The following is a 22795-nucleotide window of genomic DNA, read 5'->3' as shown; positions in this document are numbered from 1 at the left end:
ATTAAAACAATTCAAAACCATATGCATAAATATACTGGAATTAATCAGTTACACTCCAAAAGCTTTGTGAATACATTTGATCTTATTTGGCACCTAAATAAAGCCATCACTAGTTGATCCTTCAAAAGGAGGGCATTTCACATTTGGGGTGCCAGATCTAAGCAGGCCCAGTACTGACTTGTGGCCACCCATTGCCTTATCCTCCATGAAAGCATTTCCTCCCTTTTTTGAGTTGTGTTTTATGGCAACAAATCCCATAATTTATTTACATGCTGGACTTCTAAAGAATCCAACCTCTCTGCATTTCTCAAAGACAGCAAAACAGCTGTAGCTGCTTGTCCTAAGGACTAAAACAATTGCAGTGAGACTAAAACATTGTAATAAGGCTATAACTATTTTAATGGTTTATTTTAAAATATTAGTAACTTTTTGGAGACCTTGAAAGCATTGTGTCCTTGTGTGCCTACAAGTTATTTCAGACATATGGTAGCCCTAAGGCAAACCTATCACAGGGGTTTCTTGGCAAGATTAGTTCAGAAGGGGTTTGCAGTTTTCTTCCTCAGCTGTTGAAAATGGTAACTTGCCCAAGGCAATCTAATGGGTTTCTGTGATCAAGCAGGAATTTGAACCCTAGGATCCAGAGTTTTAGTCCAACTCTAAAACCACTACACAATATGGGCTCTTTCTTAGAAATAGAGCAGCAACAAATAGCTTTTTCAAAGTGATATTCCAGCCTCTGCCTGAATGTAAGGATATTCTTGTATCAAAAATAAGCCTAAACTATATGTGACCGAGGTCTGTGTTCACTGACCCTTGAAGAAATATATGATTGCTAAAAAGTTGAACCCCAAACCTGATGAGTCTATGGATCTTTTAAGAAGTATTCCTCCCAAACTATTACATAGACTTTGTAAGGAAATCATGCCATTGTCACCAATTTAAGAGTTCCTCCTAATGCCAGTTCTAACTTCAGATCTTTCTTAGATTTACAGTAAAAAAAGAATGGAGCCACCCTACTTCACTTTGTCTGCTACACTCTTTATACGAGTAATTTCCAGATGTTTGCAGTAGTGAGATGCTTCCTTGAGTAATTTGGAGCAGCTAAGCTCTTCGGTCACATCATACCCTGACTTTGAAAAGAAGACTGCCAGGTGTGGGAGGAGGAGGAAGCATTGAAAGAGACACTCTTGGGCACACAGAATAATTTGTCCAGTTCTTTGGATTATTGCCATAGTCTGCACAAAAATACCCTTCAAAAAGACAGAACTTTCAAAAACAATGTAGACGCCTTACTTTCATTCCTTTTTTGTTTTTGCTAAACAAGGACATCCGTCAGCGTCTTACTTCTTTGCCAAGTTGTCAGGAGTGTAGACATTGACATTGACCCAGTAAAGCTCTAGGGATGATGAAGTCAGTAACAATTGCAGTTTCTGCAACAACGGGGGAAGCTCTTTTCCAGACATGTTCAGCAAGGAAGTAAACCTCCAGTGACTGACTCCAAGAGAACTATCTGGCTGATGTCATAGTTTGAAGATTGCAGTGAATATGGCTTGCCCCTGGGATAAACGGAAATTGTGTGTTTATGAAAAACAAAGAGTCCCCTGTGTTGTTACTTTATCCATTGGTTTAAAGGTTTGTGAGGATCATGTGGCCATACAAATGTTGTAGCACTTAAGGTCATGGCAGCCCCAATCATTATGGTCAATGGTGAAGAACCTTGGGGATTGTAGCCTAAAAACATCTGGAGTGCCGTATAATTCCTACCTCATTTTATTTTGACCTATAAAATGTGGGTCTAAATACCATAAAAGTGACAGACCCTGCTTGATCTTGGAAATGAAGCAGGATCACTCTAGTTTAGTACCTTGCCAAAGAAAACCCTATGACATTCACGGGTTTGCCATAAGTTGGCAGGTAACTTGAAAGTACATATGTCCACACGCGCGCACACATATAGACACAAGTTGTGGGAGCTAGTAGTAGCACATTTATATGTCTGTATGGCCCATTGAACCACACAAGCGCAATAAGCTTTTGATGGCATTTCTCACCTCAATGCCACATTACTCTTTGCTGGCTGAAACATCACAGAGAGATTTTACAATTTCTGTTTAGTGGAGTGAATTTATTGGTCAGAGTCCCCTTCACTCGATGAGACAAAAGAACTAGAGAGATTCTACAAACTCTTGTTTTCAGTGAGCTTTCTCTTTGTGTCATAAAGGGAACAGCATGTCTCTGTTGCCTGATAAAATCAACTACAAGAACTGGGACTGGATCTTTTTGTCTGGAAATACTGCTTCTAAGATCTTATAGATGCTATGCATATGTTGGTACAAGAAAGAAAACCCAGGTCTTATTTTTGAAGGCCTTTAAAAGCCATTCCTTCAAATCCTGTTTCAGTGAAGTGTCCTTGCATTTTTATTTATAGAAGTTAACATAAGGAACCATTTTTGTTGTTTTATTGTGTGGCTCCAAAGTGTTTTTGTTGTTTTTGTTGTTTATGTTGTTATTGTTTCTTGGGGGGTATTTTTGCCTTCTTCTGAGACTGAGAAAATGTGACTTGCCCATAGTCACCCATAGATGAATGAGATGAAGCCTGTTCTACAGAGTAGAAGGCAAATGCTCAGATCACTCTACCACACTGGCTCTCCAAGGAATGTTTTATCCACACTGCAGAATCCATGGGATTCTGGGATGTGTATTTTTGTGAAACATTTACCCTTCTCTGTCAAAGAGTTCTAGTGTCACAATGAGCTAGAAATCCCAGGATTCCATATAATTCTGCAGTATGTCTAGGAGGCCATGGGTACTTTTGTGGCTAGATGCATGGATGTCTATCAGAGTTAACCGCTTCTGAGCAAAATAAATTCATTTGGTAATACTTTGTATTGTTGAAACAAACAAGTGAAGGAAGAACTCATTTTACAGTGGGTGGAGGAGACCAGAAACAGAGCTCTGCTGTTTACATTATAAGAATGGTTTAAGCAATAAAACAAGTACATAGTGTGATGAATCAGTTCCCACCTCCTTGCTGCTGGTGTCAGAAAAACGTTTGCCCAGGAAATAGATTGCTTATCGCTATCTCTGGTTTTGCATCTCTTCGCCAAATTTCTTGCAAACCCTTTGAAGTTTTGTGATATTTGGGTGTTAATTGAGGATAAGGATGCTGACAGCTAGAGACACTAGCTAGAGGATATCATCCTGTTGAAAGAAACATTGGAGACTAACAGAGTAGTAATCACATAGAAAAAGGTACGCAGCTGCCCTTCCTTATGTTTTTTTAATATATATATATATATATATATATATATATATATTATTCTTTTTGATACATCACAACAATTAACTATTTTTGCCATGCATAACTTATTTCAGTATACATTGTTCCAAAGGTAACTATTTCTTAAATGACATTTTAAACAGTCCTTAGAAATGTATCACCCTCCACCCCCACCCTCCCCCCATACCCCCCACCCCCCTGGAACAGCCATTCAAAATATTGTCAGTACATAATAATAATAATAATAATAATAATAATAATAATAATAATACTTTATTTATACCCCGCCACCATCTCCCCAATGGGGACTCGGGGCGGCTTACATGGGGCCATGCCCAGGACAATACAATATAACCATATCATAATGCAATTAAATAATACAATACATAAAATAAACAGTACAACATAAGATCAAAACAGCAATATAACAAGGGCGGGCCACATGAACACTACATTTAAAAACTAGATTAAAAATTAAAAACATCAGTTTAATCGTGTGGAACGCCTGGTTCAAGGTGTGGTATCTTTCATCTCCGTCTATTTTGTCAATTAGCAGAGTCCATTTCCTTAGCCAGTCTTGATCTTTTAGTCTATTTGTATATATTTTTTCCTTTTGAATGATGAAGTCGTTAATTATATATTCTGATATATAGGCCCACCAGGTTTCTACATCCCATTTTGTATCATCCCTCCATCCTCGGGCTATCGTGGCTTGTATTGCGGCTGTCATATATTTTAGAATCTCTGTCCAATTATTGTTATCTTCCATTACCTTTACTGTGAGAGACATGTATCTAGCTTTGTCCCATATTATTTCTTTCCCTATTATTTCTTCCATTATTTTTCTTATTTTTCTATAAAAGTTCTGAATTTTTCTACAGTCCCACCACATGTGGGAAAATGTACCTATTTCCCCACAGTTGTGCCAACACTTATTTGAAGTATTTCCCGTTATGTGTGCTACTTGGAGTGGGGTTCTGTACCATTTGGATATTATTTTCCTTTGGGTTTCTTTAATCCTTATATGTTTAATTTTATGAATATTGTCAATCCAAGACCCAATTAATTTCTCAGCAAAGTTTTTTTTTTCCTGTTTCCAATTATCTATAATGGTTATTTTTGTATTGTAAGTTAATGTGATTAGTTCGTCATAAATAGCCCAGTCATTCCTTTATCTATTTCTATTTTCCTTTTAATTATTCTATCCAGTGGGGTTTCAACTACTTCTCTTCTTTTCATGGCCTGGGCTTTACTGGACAGACCTAACCATGCTATCCAGTTCCCTTGACCACATTTATCTTTTATTTTATCCCACTTTAATATTTCTCCTTTGGGATTCATGATGTCCCCAATCCTTTTGATACCGTTTTCTTTCAGTGCCCTAATTAGATTTGTGAATGTCTTGTCCTTATTTTCCAATGTTTCTAGTGGAAAAGGGTCAATTTTATTTATTTGTAATTTATTTTGCCATTTTTTCCAGATTAACAACATTGAAAAACAGGGGCCCGCTTTTAAATTCTTTAAGTCTTTTCTATCAATTCTCTCTCCCAATGATGTTCCCCTTTGCCAATTATTTGCTTCCTTTTCTATTTGCACCCATTTTTTTGACCCTTCCAATTCGAATTCTAATAGCCTTGCCACCTGGCTTGCCTTGTAGTATATTCCCAACTAGGGAGCTCCCCAACCACCCATTTCTTGTTTACTATAGTATAAAAAGTTAGCAATTCTATTTTTGTTTCCTCCCACTACCCATTGTTTGATAGAGTTATCCCACTTCTTCAACAAATTGGTAGGAATATTCACTGGGAGGGTTTGGAACAAGAATAAAAATTTGGGCAAGATCTTCATTTTATAGATTTTTAGCCTTGTAGATATGTCTCGGAATTTCTTTCCCCATGTGATAATTTGCTTATATTTTTCCATAGGTGATTATAGTTCATTTGTATGATATTGCTGATGTTTTTTGGTATATCCACTCCTAGGTATTTCATCTTCTTTTTCCCCAATTTTTACTCCCATAATGTTTTGAACCTTCTTGAGTTCTTGCCATGTTAAATTTTTATGTAATATCTCTGATTTGCCTACATTTATTGTGAGGCCCGAAGTTTTTCCAAAGTCTTTAACTGTTTTGACGAATGATTGTAGTGATTCCTCCACCTCCCCTAAAATTATCATAACATCATCAGCATATAAATTAATCTTAATGCCTTCCTTGCCCACCTTATAGCCTTTAATGACCGGGTTATTCCTTACTAAGTTTACTAAAGGTTCAATGGCTAATGAAAATAGGGCAGGGGAAAGGGGGCATCCTTGTTTAGTTCCTCTGCTAATATTTATTTGTCTGGTTTGTGTCCCATTTACTGAGATAGTTGCTTTGTTTTCACTATATAGTTGTTCTATTACCTTGCACACTTTCCCCCGCATATTACATTCCTCTCAGAGTCTGTTCAAATATTTGTGATCTATTGAGTCGAATGCTTTGCAAAAGTCCAATTTTAATATAAGTACTTTAGATTTTTTTTTCTGTGGCATGGTTCAAAATGTTCAAAATATTCCTTATAGGGTCCGCTAATTTCCTGTTTTTTACAAATCCGTATTGATCTTCATTAATTATATCCGGTATTATATCTCTCAGTCTTTTTGCTAATATTTTCCTGAATATTTTGTAGTCCACATTGCTTAGGGATATTGGTCTATAAGAGTTATAGACCTTATTCAGTTTCATCCTTATTTGGTTTTAGGATTGTGAGAATTTCTGAGAATTTCCAGGTATTTGGTACATTTTGTTTCTCCATTATTTCATTAAACAGTGTAACAAGGTTGGGAGTAATATCGTCTTTAAATATTTTATAAAAGTTTGTTGTAAAGCCATCTGGCCCAGGTGATGGATTTATTTTTAGACTTTCTATTGTTTGTTCAATTTCTGTTTTAGTTATTGTACTATTTAGATTAGATTTTGACTGTGAATTTATTATTTTTTCCAAGAGGCCTACTTGTTTGATTGACTCTCTTTACTTTCGTAAAGTTTTTCATAGTAATGAGCCATAATCTCCCTGATTTCCTCCTCTGTAGATCTCAAATGTCCTCTATCATCTTTTTTGCCTTTTAACTGGAGACGAAAGTCCATTCGCATTAATTGACAGAACCTTTAATTCATCCCCCATTGATCCGATTCTTACTTTTGCCTCTATTTCCCCATGTCTGTTCCACTATTTTAGTCTGTTTTATAACTATTCCTAATCCCTGACCCAACTCCCATAGCTTCCCCCCCTCTGGATCCATAGCCCCCCTTCTTGAAGCCGAGTCTGCTCGGAAGGACCTCACACCCATCCAGAGTATCTTGAAGGCAGAGTCCTCTGCTGCAACTTCCCTCTACCGTGTATTGCCCCTTACCCCATGTAATAACCACTTATTCTATACATTGTATACATTCCACCCCATAACTTAAAACTCTACTCTTCCTTCTTCCTTATTAAGTATCAAGTTCCCAATCCCCTATTACTTCCCTTGAAGTTGTCACAGCCTTCTTTTTCCTGCTCAATCTACTAAATAACAATACAGTAAATAACAATACAGTCTCTAGATTCTCATAATAATCATTATTTAGTGAGCATCTTAATTTAAATACCCTTTAGCAATTCTTACTTGCAGAGTACATTCTTCTGTGAAGTTAGTCAGACTTAAATCTTTTACAATATTTTACACTATCTTACATGTTCTAACATTTGTAACTATTAGCTTAACATGTTTCTAATATTGATTTGTATGCACGAATTTAACAAATTTTATCTGACTTATGAGGAGTAATGATAATTTTGTACAGCCCTAATGTTTAGCTTGGAAAAAAGAACATTGAGAAGGGACATGATAGCCATGTTTAAATATTTGAAAGGATGTCATACTGAAAATAGTGTAGGCTTGTTATTTCCTTCTCTGGAGACTAGGGCCAAATCTACACAGCCACAAAATGTGGGCTGGAAGTAACATACTGAAGCCAATTCAGTGCTGCTGGGCAGGAACACAATTTACACCACTCTTCCATCCCTTTACTGCCGGGTACAGTGGGTATAAGGGGACCTGCTTACTGCTTGTCCATAGCACTTGCTGGTTCCATGCCAAGTGACTAGCAAAAAAGCTTGCAATGAGTGAGGGAGGCTTATCTTTGCACACTGATTGTAGAATGCATTTTGTGGCTGTGTAGAACTACCCCTAGTCTCCAGAACAGGAGAAAACCATATTCAAAACGGCATCCTTTCAGACGGGTGGGAGAAGGCAGGAGGGAGCAACCATTCCACATCCCTCTGCCCTCTGAGCCCAGGGAGTGCAGGGCAGCTATCATGTCTGCGGGATTTGTTTTTCCTGTTTAATTCTTTCATTCCATTTTGGAGCACGATACAGGAAGCCCCACTCCTGTACGAAAATAAGCTCGACATGAAAGCAAGCGGGAGCAGGTACCATTTCCTTGCCTGCTTATCATGAGCCCAGTTTAATCTTTTTTATTAATCTCCCAGCAAACAAAAAGCAAACCCTCATTTATTTTCCTCTTCCAGAAAGCCTCCTTAAAATGTCTTGCAGGGTGCGTAGCATCCAAGGCCCTCTCCTCATCCCACCTCTTCCCTCCTCCTCAGCTCTTGGAGTTGCCACCTTGGTCCATTGCTGCTGCTGCCTGGCTGAACACCTTCCTCTCCTTCTCCTCCTTTGTCTCTCATGCAAGGAAGGCGCCTCCAGCCCCCTCCTCTTCCTCCTTTGTGTCTCCTCTAAAGTAAGAGGCATGAAAGAGGAAGAGAAGGAGGGCTGGAGGTGCCTTCCTTGCATGAGAAACCTAGCAACCAGGCAGCAGCAGCAGCAACAATGAACGACCCAAGAGGGCAGCTCCAAGAGCCGAGGAGGAGGAAAGAGGGGAGGGCCTCTTGCTCCAGAGTAAGAGGTGTGAAGGAGGAAGAGAAGGAGGGCTGGAGATGCCTTCCTTGCATGAAAGACGGAGGAGGAGAAGGAGAGGAAGGTGCCCAGCCAGACAGCAGCAGTGAGAAATTACTCAATGTGGAAGCTCTAAAAGCCGAAGAGGAGGGAGGAGGAGAGGGCCTTGGTCACTTTTCCCCGAGGAGAGTGTGTGTTTGGCGTGCAGGAGTGTCTGCAGCTTCTAGGACCTGCAGCCGAGCACCTCCTCTAGAGTAGAAACAGCAGGTAAAGAAGACTCCTTAAAGCGTAAAACAGGTTGTGTCAGGATTTACCCCAAATGCACAACACTACTATCAAGGCACTCACTGCCGGTTCCACATAGAAATTGGCAGTGAGTGCCTGCATTGCTGGAATGCAGGGGGAAACTCAAATCCTGATGGCCATCTCTTAGGATTGCTTTGATTGTGCATTTCTGCATGGCAGAATAGGATTGGACTGGTTAACCCTTGTGGTCTCTTCTAGCTCTATGATTCTGTATTGTTTTTAATTGTGTTGTTAGCCTCCCTGGATCCGATTACTGGGAGAAAAGCAGAATATAAATTAAAACGATGATTATGGCCATTGGTGCATTATTATTATTGCTACAATATTTAAAATATTAAACAATTAAAATGTATAAAAGCTAAATATCAAAATGGAATTAAACTAATTCAGTTAATAAAACAATTCAATTAATGTTAAAAGCTGTTAAAAACAATTCACCTAAAGCCCCGCATGTGTTTTAAAAGCTTGCCTGATAAAAAATGTTTTAGCCTGCTGTCGGAAGGACAGTAGGGAAGGGGCCATTCTGAATTCCCTGGGAAGGTGGTTCCAGAGGTGAGGGACAGCCACAAAGGAGGAGGCCCTCTCTTGGGTCCCCACCATCCAATCGAGCTTGGGATGACAGTGGGACTGAGAAGAAGCCTTCTCCTCAGGATCTCAGGGCCTGGGCAGGCAGTTACGATCATACAAGGAGATATGATCTGTCAAATAGCCTGGACCTAAACCATATAGGGCTTTATATGGCTTTATCAGCACTTTGAATTGGTCCTGGAAGCAAACTGGCACCCAGGGGAGCTATTGCAAAAAGGGTTTTTTTGTTTAGCTGAAGGATTGACTTCTTCCATGTGTGACCTGCCTTCAAAGCCCTCATATCCTCTTCAGATACCCCTGCAAGTTAGTTAACTACACAGAGAAGGCTTTTCTGACAGTTGTACCCCAAGCACAAAACATCTTTTTCAGAGAGATTTCAATGACACCATCTTTATGGTCTTTTCAGCACCCTTTTATTGACTTAGGCATGTTAAATTGCTTGGAGAGGGTGAGGACAGTTTTCATTTCTCTCAGTTGACACTGCATTTTGCTGTAAGTGGAGCTTGAGGGTAATCTGGAATTTTGCTTAGGCAAAAGGTCTGTGGTTGTTTTGATAAGTTGAAAAGATTTCAAAACCATTAGTGACATATCTGCAGTTTTGTTCCACCAGCTGTCCTGTGCAGCCTAAGGCAAATACCTAAATGAAGCACATTGTCTGTGAAGGCAATGAGTGTTTTGGAAATTTATTTCATAAGTTATGAAATAAAAAAAATTATACAGGAAAGAGTGGATTCATACATTTAAAAAACCCATCTATTTGACGAAGCAAATGCAAATCTGTTACTTTCTTTGTTATCCAGTCACATTTCTAAGCTTAATGTATCAAATACCACACAGCTTTAGGCCATCTCAGTAAGGCCAGTTGATGTTAAAACTAGTTTCTTAGATATCGGTAAGATTTTAGTGGGGTTGGGGGAGTGGGTGGAGTAATCAAAATGTTTTAAATAATGTTTATATATTACATATTTGTTTTACTCATTGGAGCCCCCGGTGGTGTAGTGGATTAAACTGCTGAGCTGCTGAACTTGCTGATTAAAAGGTCGGCGGTTCGAATTTGAGGAGTGGGGTGAGCTGCCTCTGTTAGTCCCCGTTTCTGCCAATCTAGCTGTTCGAAAACATGCAAATGTGAGTAGATCAATAGGTACTGCTCTGACGGGAAGGTAACATTTAGTGTTCCATGCAGTCATGCCTGCCACATGACCTTGAAAGTGTCTACGGACAATTCCGGCTCTTCGACTTAGAACTGGAGATGAGCACCAACCCCCAGAGTTGGACATTACTAGACTTAATGTCAGGGGAAAATCTTTATCTTTACTTATTACAGAATCTTGGAATAGATATTAGGAATCTGGTTTGTAGAGGTCTTAAACTGGGATATTAGTCTGGAACTCTAGAGTTGTTAAATGAGTGAATGGCAGGGATTTCAAAGCTTTTTATCTAAAAAAAGAAGGGCAATATTGAAGACACATTTAGTCCTTTCAGTGTTTGCAACTGAGAAGTTCAGTTTTCCTTAGTGTGTAATCTGATGTATACCTAATTCTAAATATGCACTACTGAATTCTGGGTAATTTATCTTTCAGAGGGAGGAGGCAGGACCTAATACTCTAAAGGCATCAAATTCTGTTTGATCATGGAAGCAACATGGTCTGTCCTGGTTAGTATTTGGATGGGAGATGGCCAACAGATGCTATGGGCAACATTTCAAGGGAAGGAACTAGCAAAACCACCCTTGAGTATTCCTTGCCTAAGGAAACCCTATGACAGGTGTCTTGAATGCAGGCAGGCAAACATAACATGCAAAGAAGCATTGTCATGCAGTGGTTTGAGTATTGGACTAGATCTTTGTGAGGCAGGATTTGAAGCCTTGTTCAGCCACAGAATTTTTCTGGGTAATCTTGGGTAAGTCATACTGTCTCACCCTCAGAAGCAATGGCAAACATCCTTAGAACAGATATTGCCAAGGTAACTCTATGACAAGGCAAGTATCAATGAATTACAGCGTTGGAAGAGACCTCGTGGGCCTTCTAGTACAACCCCCTGCCATGCAGGAAAAGCACAATCAAAGCACCCCCAACATATGATGTTCAGACAAGTAGATTGGGCCAGAACCATTTAGGGCTTTATGGGTCAAGACCAGCACTTTGAATTGGGCTCGGTAGTATATCGGCAGCCAGTGGAGCTGGCTTAGCAGGGGGGTAGTACACTCCCTGTATGCCACCCCAGTTCTTAATCTGGCTGCCGCCCGTTGTACTAATTGGAGCTTCCAGGCCGTCTTCAAAGGAACCCCCACGTAGAGAGCATTGCAGTAATCCAAATGGGATGTAACCAGAGCATGGACCACCATGGCCAAGTCAGACTTCCCAAGGTACGGATGCAGCTGGTGCACAAGTCTTAGTTCTGTGAATGCTCCCCTGGCCACCACTGAGACCTGGGTATTCAGGCTCAGTGATGAGTCCAGGAAAACACCCAGACTGCGAACCTGTGTCTTCAGGGGGAGTGCGACCCCGTCCAACACAAGCTGTAACTCTATACCCTGTTCGGCCTGTGACTGACCAGGAGGACCTCTGTCGTGTCTGGATTCAATTTCAATTTGTTCGCCCTCATCCAGTCCAACATAGCGGCCAAGCACCGGTTCAGGACCTGAACAGCCTCCTTAGTGACAGGTGGGAAGGAGTGACAGAGCTGGACATCATCTGCGTACAGATGACACCACACTCCAAAACTCTGGATGATCTCTCCCAGAAGCTTCATGTATATGTTGAATAACATGGGGGACAGTACTGACCCCTGCGGGACCCCACACGACAAAGGTTGTGGGGCTGAGCAGGTGTCCCCCAATGACACCATCTGGGAACGACCCTCAAGGAAGGACCGGAGCCACTGCAAAACAGTACCTCTGAGACCCATCCCGGCAAGGCACCCCAGAAGGTGATCGATGGTATCGAAGGCCGCTGAGAGGTCCAACAAAACCAGCAGGGACACACTCCCCCTGTCCACTTCCCAGCGTAGATCATTGACTAAAGGTGACCAAGGCTGTCTCGGTACCATGCCCCGGCCTGAAACCAGACTGCTCCGGATCCAGAAAATTAGTGTCTACCAAGAATGCCTGGTGTTGTGCTGCCACCACACGTTCCATGACTTTGCCAAAAAAGGGGAGATTGGAAATAGGCTGATAGCTATCTAATTGAGTGGGATCCAGTGATGGCTTCTTCAACAGCGGTTTGATCACAGCCAATTTCAGGCTCGCTGGAAATATGTTTTCCCAAAGGGAGGCATTCACCACCACCTTCACCCACTCGGCCAATCCCCCTCTGGCTTCTCTCACCAGCCAGGATGGGCAGGGGTCTAGGATGCATGTGGTAGCCCTCACCTCTCCAAGCACCTTGTCCACATCCTCAGGCTGAACCATTGAAAAGAATCCATCAAAATAGGACAAGCAGGTGCTCGTGCTACATCCTTGGAGACTGCTGTTAATATGGAGTCAAAGCCAGAGCAGATCAAAGTGACTTTGTCCACAAAGAACCGAGCAAAGGCTTCACAGCGGGGTGCCAAGTTGTCAGGGATCCCATCTTGGGAGATGGGATATAACAAACCTCTGACAACTCGGAACAGCTCAGCCTGATGGTTCTTTGCGGACGCAATATTAGCTGCAAAGAAAAAGTTCTTTGCAGCATCTGTTGACGCGGCATATGCCCTAAGGTAGGAACATAGCCATGTTCAGTTTGACTCGTTTGACTCTGAATGCCACATGCTCTCTAGTTCCCTCTTCTTTCACTTCATCAGTGCCAGCTCCTCAGTGAACCAAGGAGATGGTTTAGCTCGGGTACTCAAGAGGGGACATTTCGGAGTGATCGTGTCTATTGCCCTAGTCACCTCCTTATTCCAGAGGGCGACCAGAGCATTGACATGGTCACCAGCCGATCTGGCGGGAAACTCCCCAAGAGCCGTCAGGAATCCATCCGGATCCATAAATCTCCTGGGGCAGACCATTTTAGTGGGCCCTCCACCCCTACGGATGTTGGGGGGCGCAATAAGTCTAAACCTGATCAGGTGGTGGTCAGTTCATGGCAACAGAGTGATGGTAAGCTCCTCCACACTGCCACCTTCTTCCCATGCCTGGCAGAAAACGAAATCAAGTGTGTGCCCTGCTCTGTGGCTAGGACCAGATACTAGTTGGTTGCCATGGTGGTCATGAAGTCCTGAGCCACCCCAGAAAGAGTGGTCTTAGCATGGACATTGAAATCCCCCAGCACAATAAGCTGCTGGGATTCCAATTCCAGGCCCCAGACCACCCCGGCTAGCTGAGGCAGGGAGACTGTAGGGCAACGGGGTGGTCAGTACACTAACAGAATCCCTAAACTGTCCTGGCCATCTACCCTCAGATGAGCACATTCAAACCAGGTTGACTGTGGGATGGGGCACCTGGTCAGGGGGATAGACTCCTTATAGACTATTGCGACCCCTCCTTCCTGCCCTCCAGATCTTGGTTCGTGCTGCACGGTATAACCTGACGGACAAAGCTGGGTGAGGTTGGCTCCCCCGGCCTCATCCAGCCAGGTCAAACATAGTTGCTCACAGTTTGCCATTTAAGCAGATTGAGTGGTGGAGGGAGGGATTATTCTTCTATTTGGAAAGTAAGGGTCCTTCCTGACAGGCCTTATATCTCAGGATCTGATCCCAGGTTTTCTGCTTTAAACTGGATTATATGAGTCTGCACTGCCAGGTAATCTGGGATAAACAGAAAACCTGGGATCAGATCCTGGGATATAGGGCCTGTCTGGAAGGGCCCTAAGAGAGAAGTCTTTGCTAAAGGAGTTGTTTCCAGGTTAAGATGAAATATGCAGATATTCTTTCTCAGCTAGGTAGGGGTTAAGCTCTGGTGCAACAATGAGTAGGACCAAAGGAAGATGCTAACTAAATGCATAGACTCCCTTGAGCGTCTTTAAGCATTTAAGCAACTGATCAGTTAAGCCTTGGAAACTGCAGCAAGTAGGTGCTCTCCTTGCTGAGATGGAACATAATCATCGTCATAAACTCTTTATCTTACTTAGAACTTGGCCTACCAAAATTGGTGAATTTCGAACCTCATTTCCCACCTAGAGATAACCAAGAAAACTGGAGACGCAAGTACAGGCCCTAAAATCTGGCAACCCTAATGCATCTTCTGCCCTTTAGTTGAGGTCACAGGCCCTTTCTTGTAATCATAGTTATATTAAAGGATTAATAGTATAATAAAAGGAAGAGAGGAAGATTCTAAGAGTAGAATAATGCTGGAACGAGAGCCAAGTTGGGCTCATTGCTATCAGCACATTAATGATACTGAAATATATTTCTCCAGCCTTAGCTAAGAACGCTGTGTCTCCTCTGAATAAATGGGTTGGGTGAAGAAAAACAAACCAAAACTGAATCCTAACAAGACACAGGTGCTTTCTGTCAAGGGTCATAGATGGTGTTACACTCCCTCAAAAGATTTTTTTGCAGCCTAGGGGTGTTTCTGGACCCATAGGTCCATGGCCCAGATATATGTGAAAGCTAGGAGTGGATCTAAATATGCTAGTACTTGTGCTGGTAACATCCAGGCTGGACTTCTGCAATGCATGGTACATTGGGTTACTTCTGTACAAGGTTTGCAACTTCATTTAGTTCATGTTTTACTGATAGATCGTGATCATATTACACCAGTATTAAAATCTCCCCTCTAGTGATCAATTAGTTTTTATGTAAAGTAGTAAGTGTTGGTGAACACCTTTAAAGCCTTCATGGTTTTGGGCTCTGGTGATCTATGTGATCTCCTTCCCCTTTATTGCCAATCTCAGGGGATATTTACTTCAATCATCCAAGACTAGGTTGGCAACTGTCGCCCATTGGAGTTTTTCTTCAGCCACCTCCAAATTGTGGAATGAACTATTGGAAGAGCTTCAACAGCTGGATATACTATCTGAATTTAAAACAGTATTAAAGACCAGTCTCTTCTGGCAGATGTATCCAATTGATTTTAAATTATGGATATCTAAGTATGGACTAATAGTTTTAATGTGAACCGATTTTATACACTCTTTTAAATATGTTTTTAATGTCTGGTTTATGTTGTATTTTAATTTGTTGTTGTTCCTCACCTCAAATTCACAGGGAGAGGTGGGTAGTAGTAGTAGTAGTAGGAGGAGGAGGAGCAGCAGCAGCAGCAGTAGTAGCGACAGTGGTAGCAGCAAATGATGATGATGATGATGATGATGATGATAATAATAATAATAATAATAATAATAATAATAATAATAATAATACAGGGTTGTTGATACAGGTGGGTGCCTAAATCCATTCTACTGAATCCAAGCAGACATTGCTTGCAGATATCTGTATTCAACATGTGGTCATTGGAGGCAGGATGACTGCCATAGGAACATTAGCCATAACTAATTCTTGTGTAGAGCTTAGTTTTCTGTGTTTTTTTTTTTGAAAGGTCACCCCTAAAGACAAAAAGCAAAATAGCTATTCCCAGATGTTTATACCTCCCTATCATAGAAGAAGACACCTGAGTTGAATCTTTCCAAATGACTCTAGATGATTTCATTCTACATGCTCATCTGTTGATTGGGAATACTTGAATATGATTTAAGTACATTGCAAAACTTCATTTTGTGTTAATTACTAATGAGGCATGTAATGTTGAACATCCCCTTTATACAATCAGTTTGTTATACTTCAGAAACAGAGCCAGGTTTATATCTGTTTTTATTTGCTTCTGAAAAGATTTTATTAAGCCTGAAAGGCCTTTAATGGTTTCTTAAAATGTGTTAGGGTGGTTGAAAGGTTGTTTGGAAAGGAAAATCCAGTGGAGAGCTGTAAGTGTTTTAACCCACACATCCTGATGGAAAGGAATTTCATTATGGTACTGCGATGCTGATGAATGATAGCTTGGCAGCATAAATCGGCATTGCTCTCAGAATGTAGGATACAACTTGAATAAGTCACTTTTTGGTGACTTGCGCAACTCCTAGTGACTTAACCAGGCTGGCTGGGAGATAGTAGAAGTTGTATTCTTAGAGCAGTAACTTTTTCAGCCTGTTCTTTGAATACATTTTCATGTGGCTTAAAGTCTCACGTGTTGTTGATTATTTCCTTCAAGTGAAAAAACAAACAAAGATAGAATACAATTTGAACAAAAAAAACCCCTATTCTCGGGAACTAAAATTCCTGGAAGAAAAATCTTTTTGGCAATTTTCTGTACAAGTCATGTTGAATCTTGTCCTGGGAGAAAGTTGGGATATACAGTAGAGTCTCACTTATCCAAGCCTCGCTTATCCAAGCCATTTTTGTAGTCAATGTTTTCAATATATCGTGATATTTTGGTGCTAAATTAGTAAATACAGTAATTACAACATAACATTACTTCGTATTGAACTGCTTTTTCTGTCAAATGTGTTGTAAAACATGATGTTTTGGTGCTTAATTTGTAAAATCATAACCTAATTTGATGTTTAATAGGCTTTTCCTTAATCCCTCCTTATTATCCAAGATATTCACTTATCCAAGCTTCTGTCAGCCTGTTTAGCTTGGATAAGTGAGACTCTACTGTATAACCACACATACACAAAATAATAAAATGCATGTCTACACAGAAGTAGGCTTTGAGTCCAGTTAGAAGTGAGTAGGTAAATTTGTCCAGATGAAACTCTTTAAAACAAAATCAGACATATCAAATGTGTATAATAAAACATAATATTGTAATTATATAACAGTAATATTAAATTTGTTGACGTGATTATTTTGAATATGTTTTAAATCTATTATTATACAATGATAATTATATATTGATTGTATTTTTCTGTATGGCAAGGGGTTGGACTGGATGACCCTTGTGCAGTGGTTCTCAATCTGGGGTCCCCAGATGTTTTTGGCCTTCAACTTCCAGAAATCCTAACAGCTGGTAAACTGGCTGGGATTTCTGGGAGTTGTAGGCCAAAACACCTGGGGACTCATGGGTTGAGAACCACTGGTCTATAGCCTAGCAGAATATGAATAATATTTCCACTCAAAAATAGTCAAAGACTTTGATATTATGTCACCTGTGGTCTGTGGTCCAGTCCATTCCTTTCAGTCTCAAAGCTGTTTATTTTGAAATTTTCTTCTATGATCTCTATAAAGAAGGGAGTATATGTACATGTTTCCAACATATTAACTTCAGTGTTCAGATGTATTTTACAGTGAGGATATGAATTGAAAACCCACATGACTGATATGTCTGACAGTTCTTCCTTCTCCATCCCTTCAGTATTGGAAGGTCACATAAGTGGTTCACAATCAGATTCAGGCAATTCTTTGTAGTTCTCCATAGCAAGTTACCATACAAATTGTGACCCATCATACTAAATGGAATGCACAACTACATACAGTGGCCTACTATGTGTTTAAAAATTCTTATGTTTGTGTAGTCACAGGCAAACAGTGTTAGACTGAAGACAAATGTTGTACATAACACTCCTGTCTTTTCCCTCTTCATTGTTTTTCCCAATCCTTTAATCAACATGTTTAGGGTTTTCCTGTTCCATCTCGATGAAAAACTGTAATGTAGGCTGCACTCTCAAATCAGAGATGTGCCCTGGTTTGCAAAACCATGGCTGTAGACATAAACTAAACCACATTGTCCTGGTTCAGCTGTAATAATACGATTGTTAGACAAACCCCTGAAGTGTTTAGGTTGGAAAAGAGTAGTTATGTTAACTCACACTCTTTTGGGCTTGGAATACTACAATGAAATGAGAACCTGAGAGAAGTGATCACAGTTTCAAAAACTGTAGCATTTTTAAATGTTGCAATATAATAATTCATTTTCTCATTACTTTTTTTAGACCCAAAAATGGTGGAAAATATTGCGTGGGACGAAGAATGAAATTTAAATCCTGCAACATAGAACCATGCTCTAAGCAAAAGAAAGATTTCCGTGATGAACAGTGTGCAGTCTTTGATGGGAAGCATTTCAACATTAACGGTCTACCTCCTAATGTGCGCTGGGTTCCTAAATATAGTGGAAGTAAGTATATCAAGAAAGGCACACCTTTCCAGCTATGAGTTTTGCTTTCCTTAGACCTAGAGCTGATTTTTATGATAGAAGGATTACCATGAGGAAATTTTCCCCTCAGTATTCATGGCAATCTGACAAAAGATCCACAATTTAAAGTTTCAGAATTTAAAAAGCAAGGCTCATATCTTGGAAGAATAATTCAAGCAATTGCTGAAGATTAAAAGGACATGATAAATACAATGCTAACAGAAAACAACCTAAAAATACAGGCCACCTCGCTGTGACTTTTCAATATCAGAAATTGGGAAATGTTCTTTTCCTCTCTAGATATGAAGTTCTTAGATATCAAGCCCTGTTCAAGGATTCACTTTAATGTGCCATGGGCCGAATGGGTGATGGGACATGGATGTGCCTATATATCACACTTTCAGACATACCAGGAAGTGTCACAGACCTATTTATCACAATGGTTCCTGTTTATTACAAAGAGTCTTTGTAACAGTGTACACTTGTACAAAGTCAGGGCTGCTGATCACAGGAGCTTGATAATAACTGTATTCAGCCAACCGTGCTTACAAAGCCTTCTCAGGAACTACATGTTAAATGTATGAAAAATTAGTAATATGTTCATGTATCTTTGAACATCCCAAAAACAGGGTTTACATGTATGCCTATTCCTATCACCATTTAATCCTCCACATATTTAACTAAGCATTTGAAGAGAGAGGGTTTCTAGGGCCATGCCATTACTGGTGAGTAGACTCACCTCAAAGGCAGTGATAGCAGTCCAAACAACATATATTGACCTCCAGGGAACTGAGCAAAGTTGGGCAAAATTCTGTGGGTTTTTTTTTCAGAAACTCAAAATATGATATCAGGTTCATTAGCCATGTGGACAGCTGGATCAGATTCAGTTTGGTTCAATTAGTCATCCATATGACAGAAACCATACCTTCTCATTCCTTGTGTTATCAACACAGAGGGCAAACTGCTTCAAACACACAGGGTTATAGCAGTATATTGAACAGGTGGGAAGTCAAACAGGATGGGATAGAAAAGGGCAGGCAGAACAAAAATCTATCAGAAATTCACTAGGAAAACACTTTTTGTTGATCATATACCTGGGCACCTATTTTTTACTTCCGTGAAAGCAGTGGCTGGAATGTCAGGCAGACTTTTAATGGAAGTCCTAGGCTGGCAAGGAAGCAATGGCAGCAGTACCAAAAACATGGGATGAGTCAGCATGATAGATGTGGTACTAGCCCAGTTTATCTGTGTAGACACCTAAGTGCCATTGCACAGTATTCAGCTCAGTGTATGGTCAGTCCAGGCCAGTCTGGAGCATAATGTTCTGGACTGACCACAGATTAAGTGGTCAGTGTTTGTCCATTTTTGATGGGCTCCAGGTTACGTCTGTCCTTTTGTCCTGGCTGCCCTTCCCTTTTATCTCCTCAACTCTCTTGTTCAGTTTATTGCCACATCCCTGTATGGTTGAAGCAGTCCTCAACCTGCAACCCACAACTCATTTTTATCTTGGCAACTGATCTTGAAATAGTCTAACAAGCAAAAGATTTTCTCTTGCTGAAAGATGTACCAGCCTTCTGTTCCTTGAGTAGCATCTTGAGAGAGAAAACAATTTCAAAGTTGGGGGGCACTAAAGACAATTTTCACTTACCATCTGCAATGAAAGTGGAGCAATGAAATAACATGATTCTTTTGCCTTGGCAGTTTTAATGAAAGATAGGTGCAAGCTCTTCTGCAGAGTGGCAGGAAATACAGCCTATTATCAGCTCAGGGACAGGGTTATTGATGGCACCCCTTGTGGCCCAGACACAAATGACATCTGTGTACAAGGACTTTGTCGGGTAAATATATCATTTTCTTGTGTTTAATTAGTTTAACCCTGTGCAAGGAAAGACCACTTTCTCCATCTTCGTCTCACATGAACTGATACCTCTGCTCAGTATTCTTCATTACTAAATTAGAGCAGAGAACCTTGTTGTCTATCTTAGACTGAAGTCATTCTATTTTACATTTGCATTTTGCATCATCCTTGTTTTTACCACTTCTGGCACTATCCTATGATGTTGGACTCCAAAACTCTTCAACTCTAGCTTGGTGAGCCAATAGTGAATGATGATGGGATGTGTGGTCCAATTAAGACTGGGAGGACTGCAGGTTCCCCACCATGTGCACTAAGCCTTAGAAAACAGTTTTTCAAACTTTTCATGTTAGCGACATTCTTCTTAGATAGGCTTCATTTTCACAACACAGTAATTCAGTTTTATTAGCGAACCAAAGGTTAAACCAGCCCCTAATAAGAGATATGGATACATACATAAATTGTAATAACAAAATGCATGCGGATACAACAGATCTCATTAAAAACTTTAATTTATATATTTTTAAAATACCAGTATTTGATTTATTACTTTTTTCACATAGACCCCATGTTTTTTTGTTAGGTTCCTGTGACACTCCTACACACTTCAGGTGATACACTAACCTGTCATGACACACTGTTTGGAAAACTCTGTCGTAGAGCATAGTTAGTTGGTGGCAATCTGCAAGGGCTGAGAGACACTGAAGAACCCAATTTAAATGCAATTTGGATTGAATATATAGCATCCAGCATTTCATTCCCTGTATTACCAGAATTTGCTTCCAAATGTACTACAGGAAAATAGATTCCACCTAAACATCAGGAAAAACTTCCAGATGTTAAAAGCTGTTGAAGAATGGCTTGAAGCATGGTAGAATTTTCTTCTTTCAAATTTTTCAATCAGAGGCTGGATGGCTATTTCTTGAGAGTGTTTTAATTGTGTATTCCTGCATAGCATGTGGTTAGACTATATGGCCCTTGGGGTTCCTTTCAGTTCTATGATTCTATTATTCTGGGATGTATTCAAAAACACAGGAAAATGAAAAACAGGTTTTCCTGAACATCTGAAACCACTCTTAAAACACAAGATTTTAGAAGAAACTGACACTGAGAGATTGTAGTATTGAGCACCTGGGTTCTGATATTAGGCTCTGTAGTTGTAGCTCTCTGCTGCATATGAAATCCTTAATATCCTTTTTACTGAGAGCTACTGGTATGTGGGAAAGAGCATATAAGATTGGCCTTATTACATCTTGCATTATGGGCATCTTGCTATGGAAGCTGTAGTCCAGATTGATTATAGGTTTGTGAAATGTTAGTAAAACCAAACATATCAAGATAGTCCTCTTCATTTCTGATACAGCTCCTGAATATGACCGCAGGGTGTAACCAAAGCTTGGAAAACCGTATTATTGGATAACAGCTCCCAGAATCTTGCTGCTGTGGTTTTCTAACTTCTCAGCAAAACTATAATATAGTCATGTTTGCTGCTCATTCTGGATTATTTGTATTCCTACTGTCGCTCCTGCCCTTAATGCTGAGTGGGTTTGTATTTCTCATTGTAGGCCTGGAAGAGACTCATTTTTCATGTTCTAATTGGGAAATTGCTATAATTATAGCTTGAGAGGGAGGATATTGGCAAAGAAAAGAATGAATGAGACTGTCGGAGGCCTTCAGTGGCAGATGTATGGTTTTCATTTGGAGTGCAGTAAATTCTATCCCATTTTCGTATTTGTTCAATCTAGTTCTGAATTTTTCTTTCTGTAAAGCAAGCCGGATGTGATCATGTGCTCGGTTCCAAAGCCAGAAGAGATAAATGTGGTGTGTGTGGTGGTGACAATTCTTCATGCAAAACTGTTGCAGGGACATTCAATACAGTGCACTATGGTAAGAATCTCCTGCAGAATTTTGTCCTAGAGAAAAGACATGAGAATAAAAGAAGAAACCTTAACCACACATAATGCACTTTAAAGTGAACACTATAACAAATATTAATTAATCTACTATTTGACTTTCATGTCACTAGAAGATAGTATTAACCGGAAATGTTAATCATTTTAATGGTATGTTATTTTTAAAAAAATAAAAAGCTACAGAATACAAAGGCATGGTAAGCTTAACTTTCTGGTTTATTTCCTCAGGTTATAACACTGTGATACGCATACCAGCTGGTGCTACAAATATCGACGTACGCCAACATAGTTACTCAGGGAAACCAGAAGATGATAATTATCTTGGTAAGATATTTTCCTTTTTTGAAAGATATTATACTCTTCTGATTTTTTTTCCTGATGTACAGATATTTCTAATGTACTTCCATAAAGCTGTTGGTCATAAAAGGATCTGAAGATCACCTAGTTAGAGGTTACTCTCTATACTATGTGGTCTTCTACCAAGTCAGGATGCTTCCATACAAAAAATTGTCATTAACACATTAATCCATTACATTCTGGTTTTTTATGCCACTCCAGTTTCAAAGAAAAACAACATATGAAACAAACAAATAAACAAACATATGAAATTATGTCAATGTTATCTACGTTGGACATTTCTGAATTTTAATACTATGAAAAGAGAGGTTAGATTTCAGCATTTGAGAAGGGAGAGTTTTGTTCCTTAATGCTTCACTTAGCCTCATGTGAATGGATGAATGATGGAGATGTGATGGATGACAGGGAGGAATCCTTTACAATCCCTCTAGATTATATATCTATCACCTTTATATGAGGGGAAGGATTACAGGGGGTGATCTTTATTTCAAGATCCCAGCCTCTGTCTCTAGAGTTAGGGATTTCTGTGTTGT

The 22795-nt window shown here is 40.0% G+C and overlaps 1 protein-coding gene across 6 annotated transcripts in view; it reads left to right on the top strand.

Moving 5' to 3' along the window:
- The window catches only part of adamts9 (ADAM metallopeptidase with thrombospondin type 1 motif 9), a 185027-nt gene that overhangs the window by 48135 nt on the left and 114097 nt on the right, over positions 1-22795 (top strand). For all 6 annotated transcript variants that reach the window (XR_010002523.1, XM_062969683.1, XM_062969681.1 and 3 more), the window contains 4 exons: positions 17938-18119; positions 19839-19975; positions 21762-21879; positions 22134-22229. Coding sequence is in view for 5 of the 6 variants with exons in the window: in XM_062969683.1 (XP_062825753.1) it covers positions 17938-18119; positions 19839-19975; positions 21762-21879; positions 22134-22229 (533 nt within the window). In the remaining variant the exon portion in view is untranslated. The remainder of the gene's footprint in view (positions 1-17937; positions 18120-19838; positions 19976-21761; positions 21880-22133; positions 22230-22795) is intronic.

The sequence above is a fragment of the Anolis carolinensis genome, chromosome 2, assembly GCF_035594765.1.
Source record: "Anolis carolinensis isolate JA03-04 chromosome 2, rAnoCar3.1.pri, whole genome shotgun sequence".
In the NCBI taxonomy this organism is placed as follows: Eukaryota; Metazoa; Chordata; class Lepidosauria; order Squamata; family Dactyloidae; genus Anolis; species Anolis carolinensis.
Note: the sequence above shows the minus strand (reverse complement) of the source record. Positions and strands in the feature narration are given on the sequence as shown.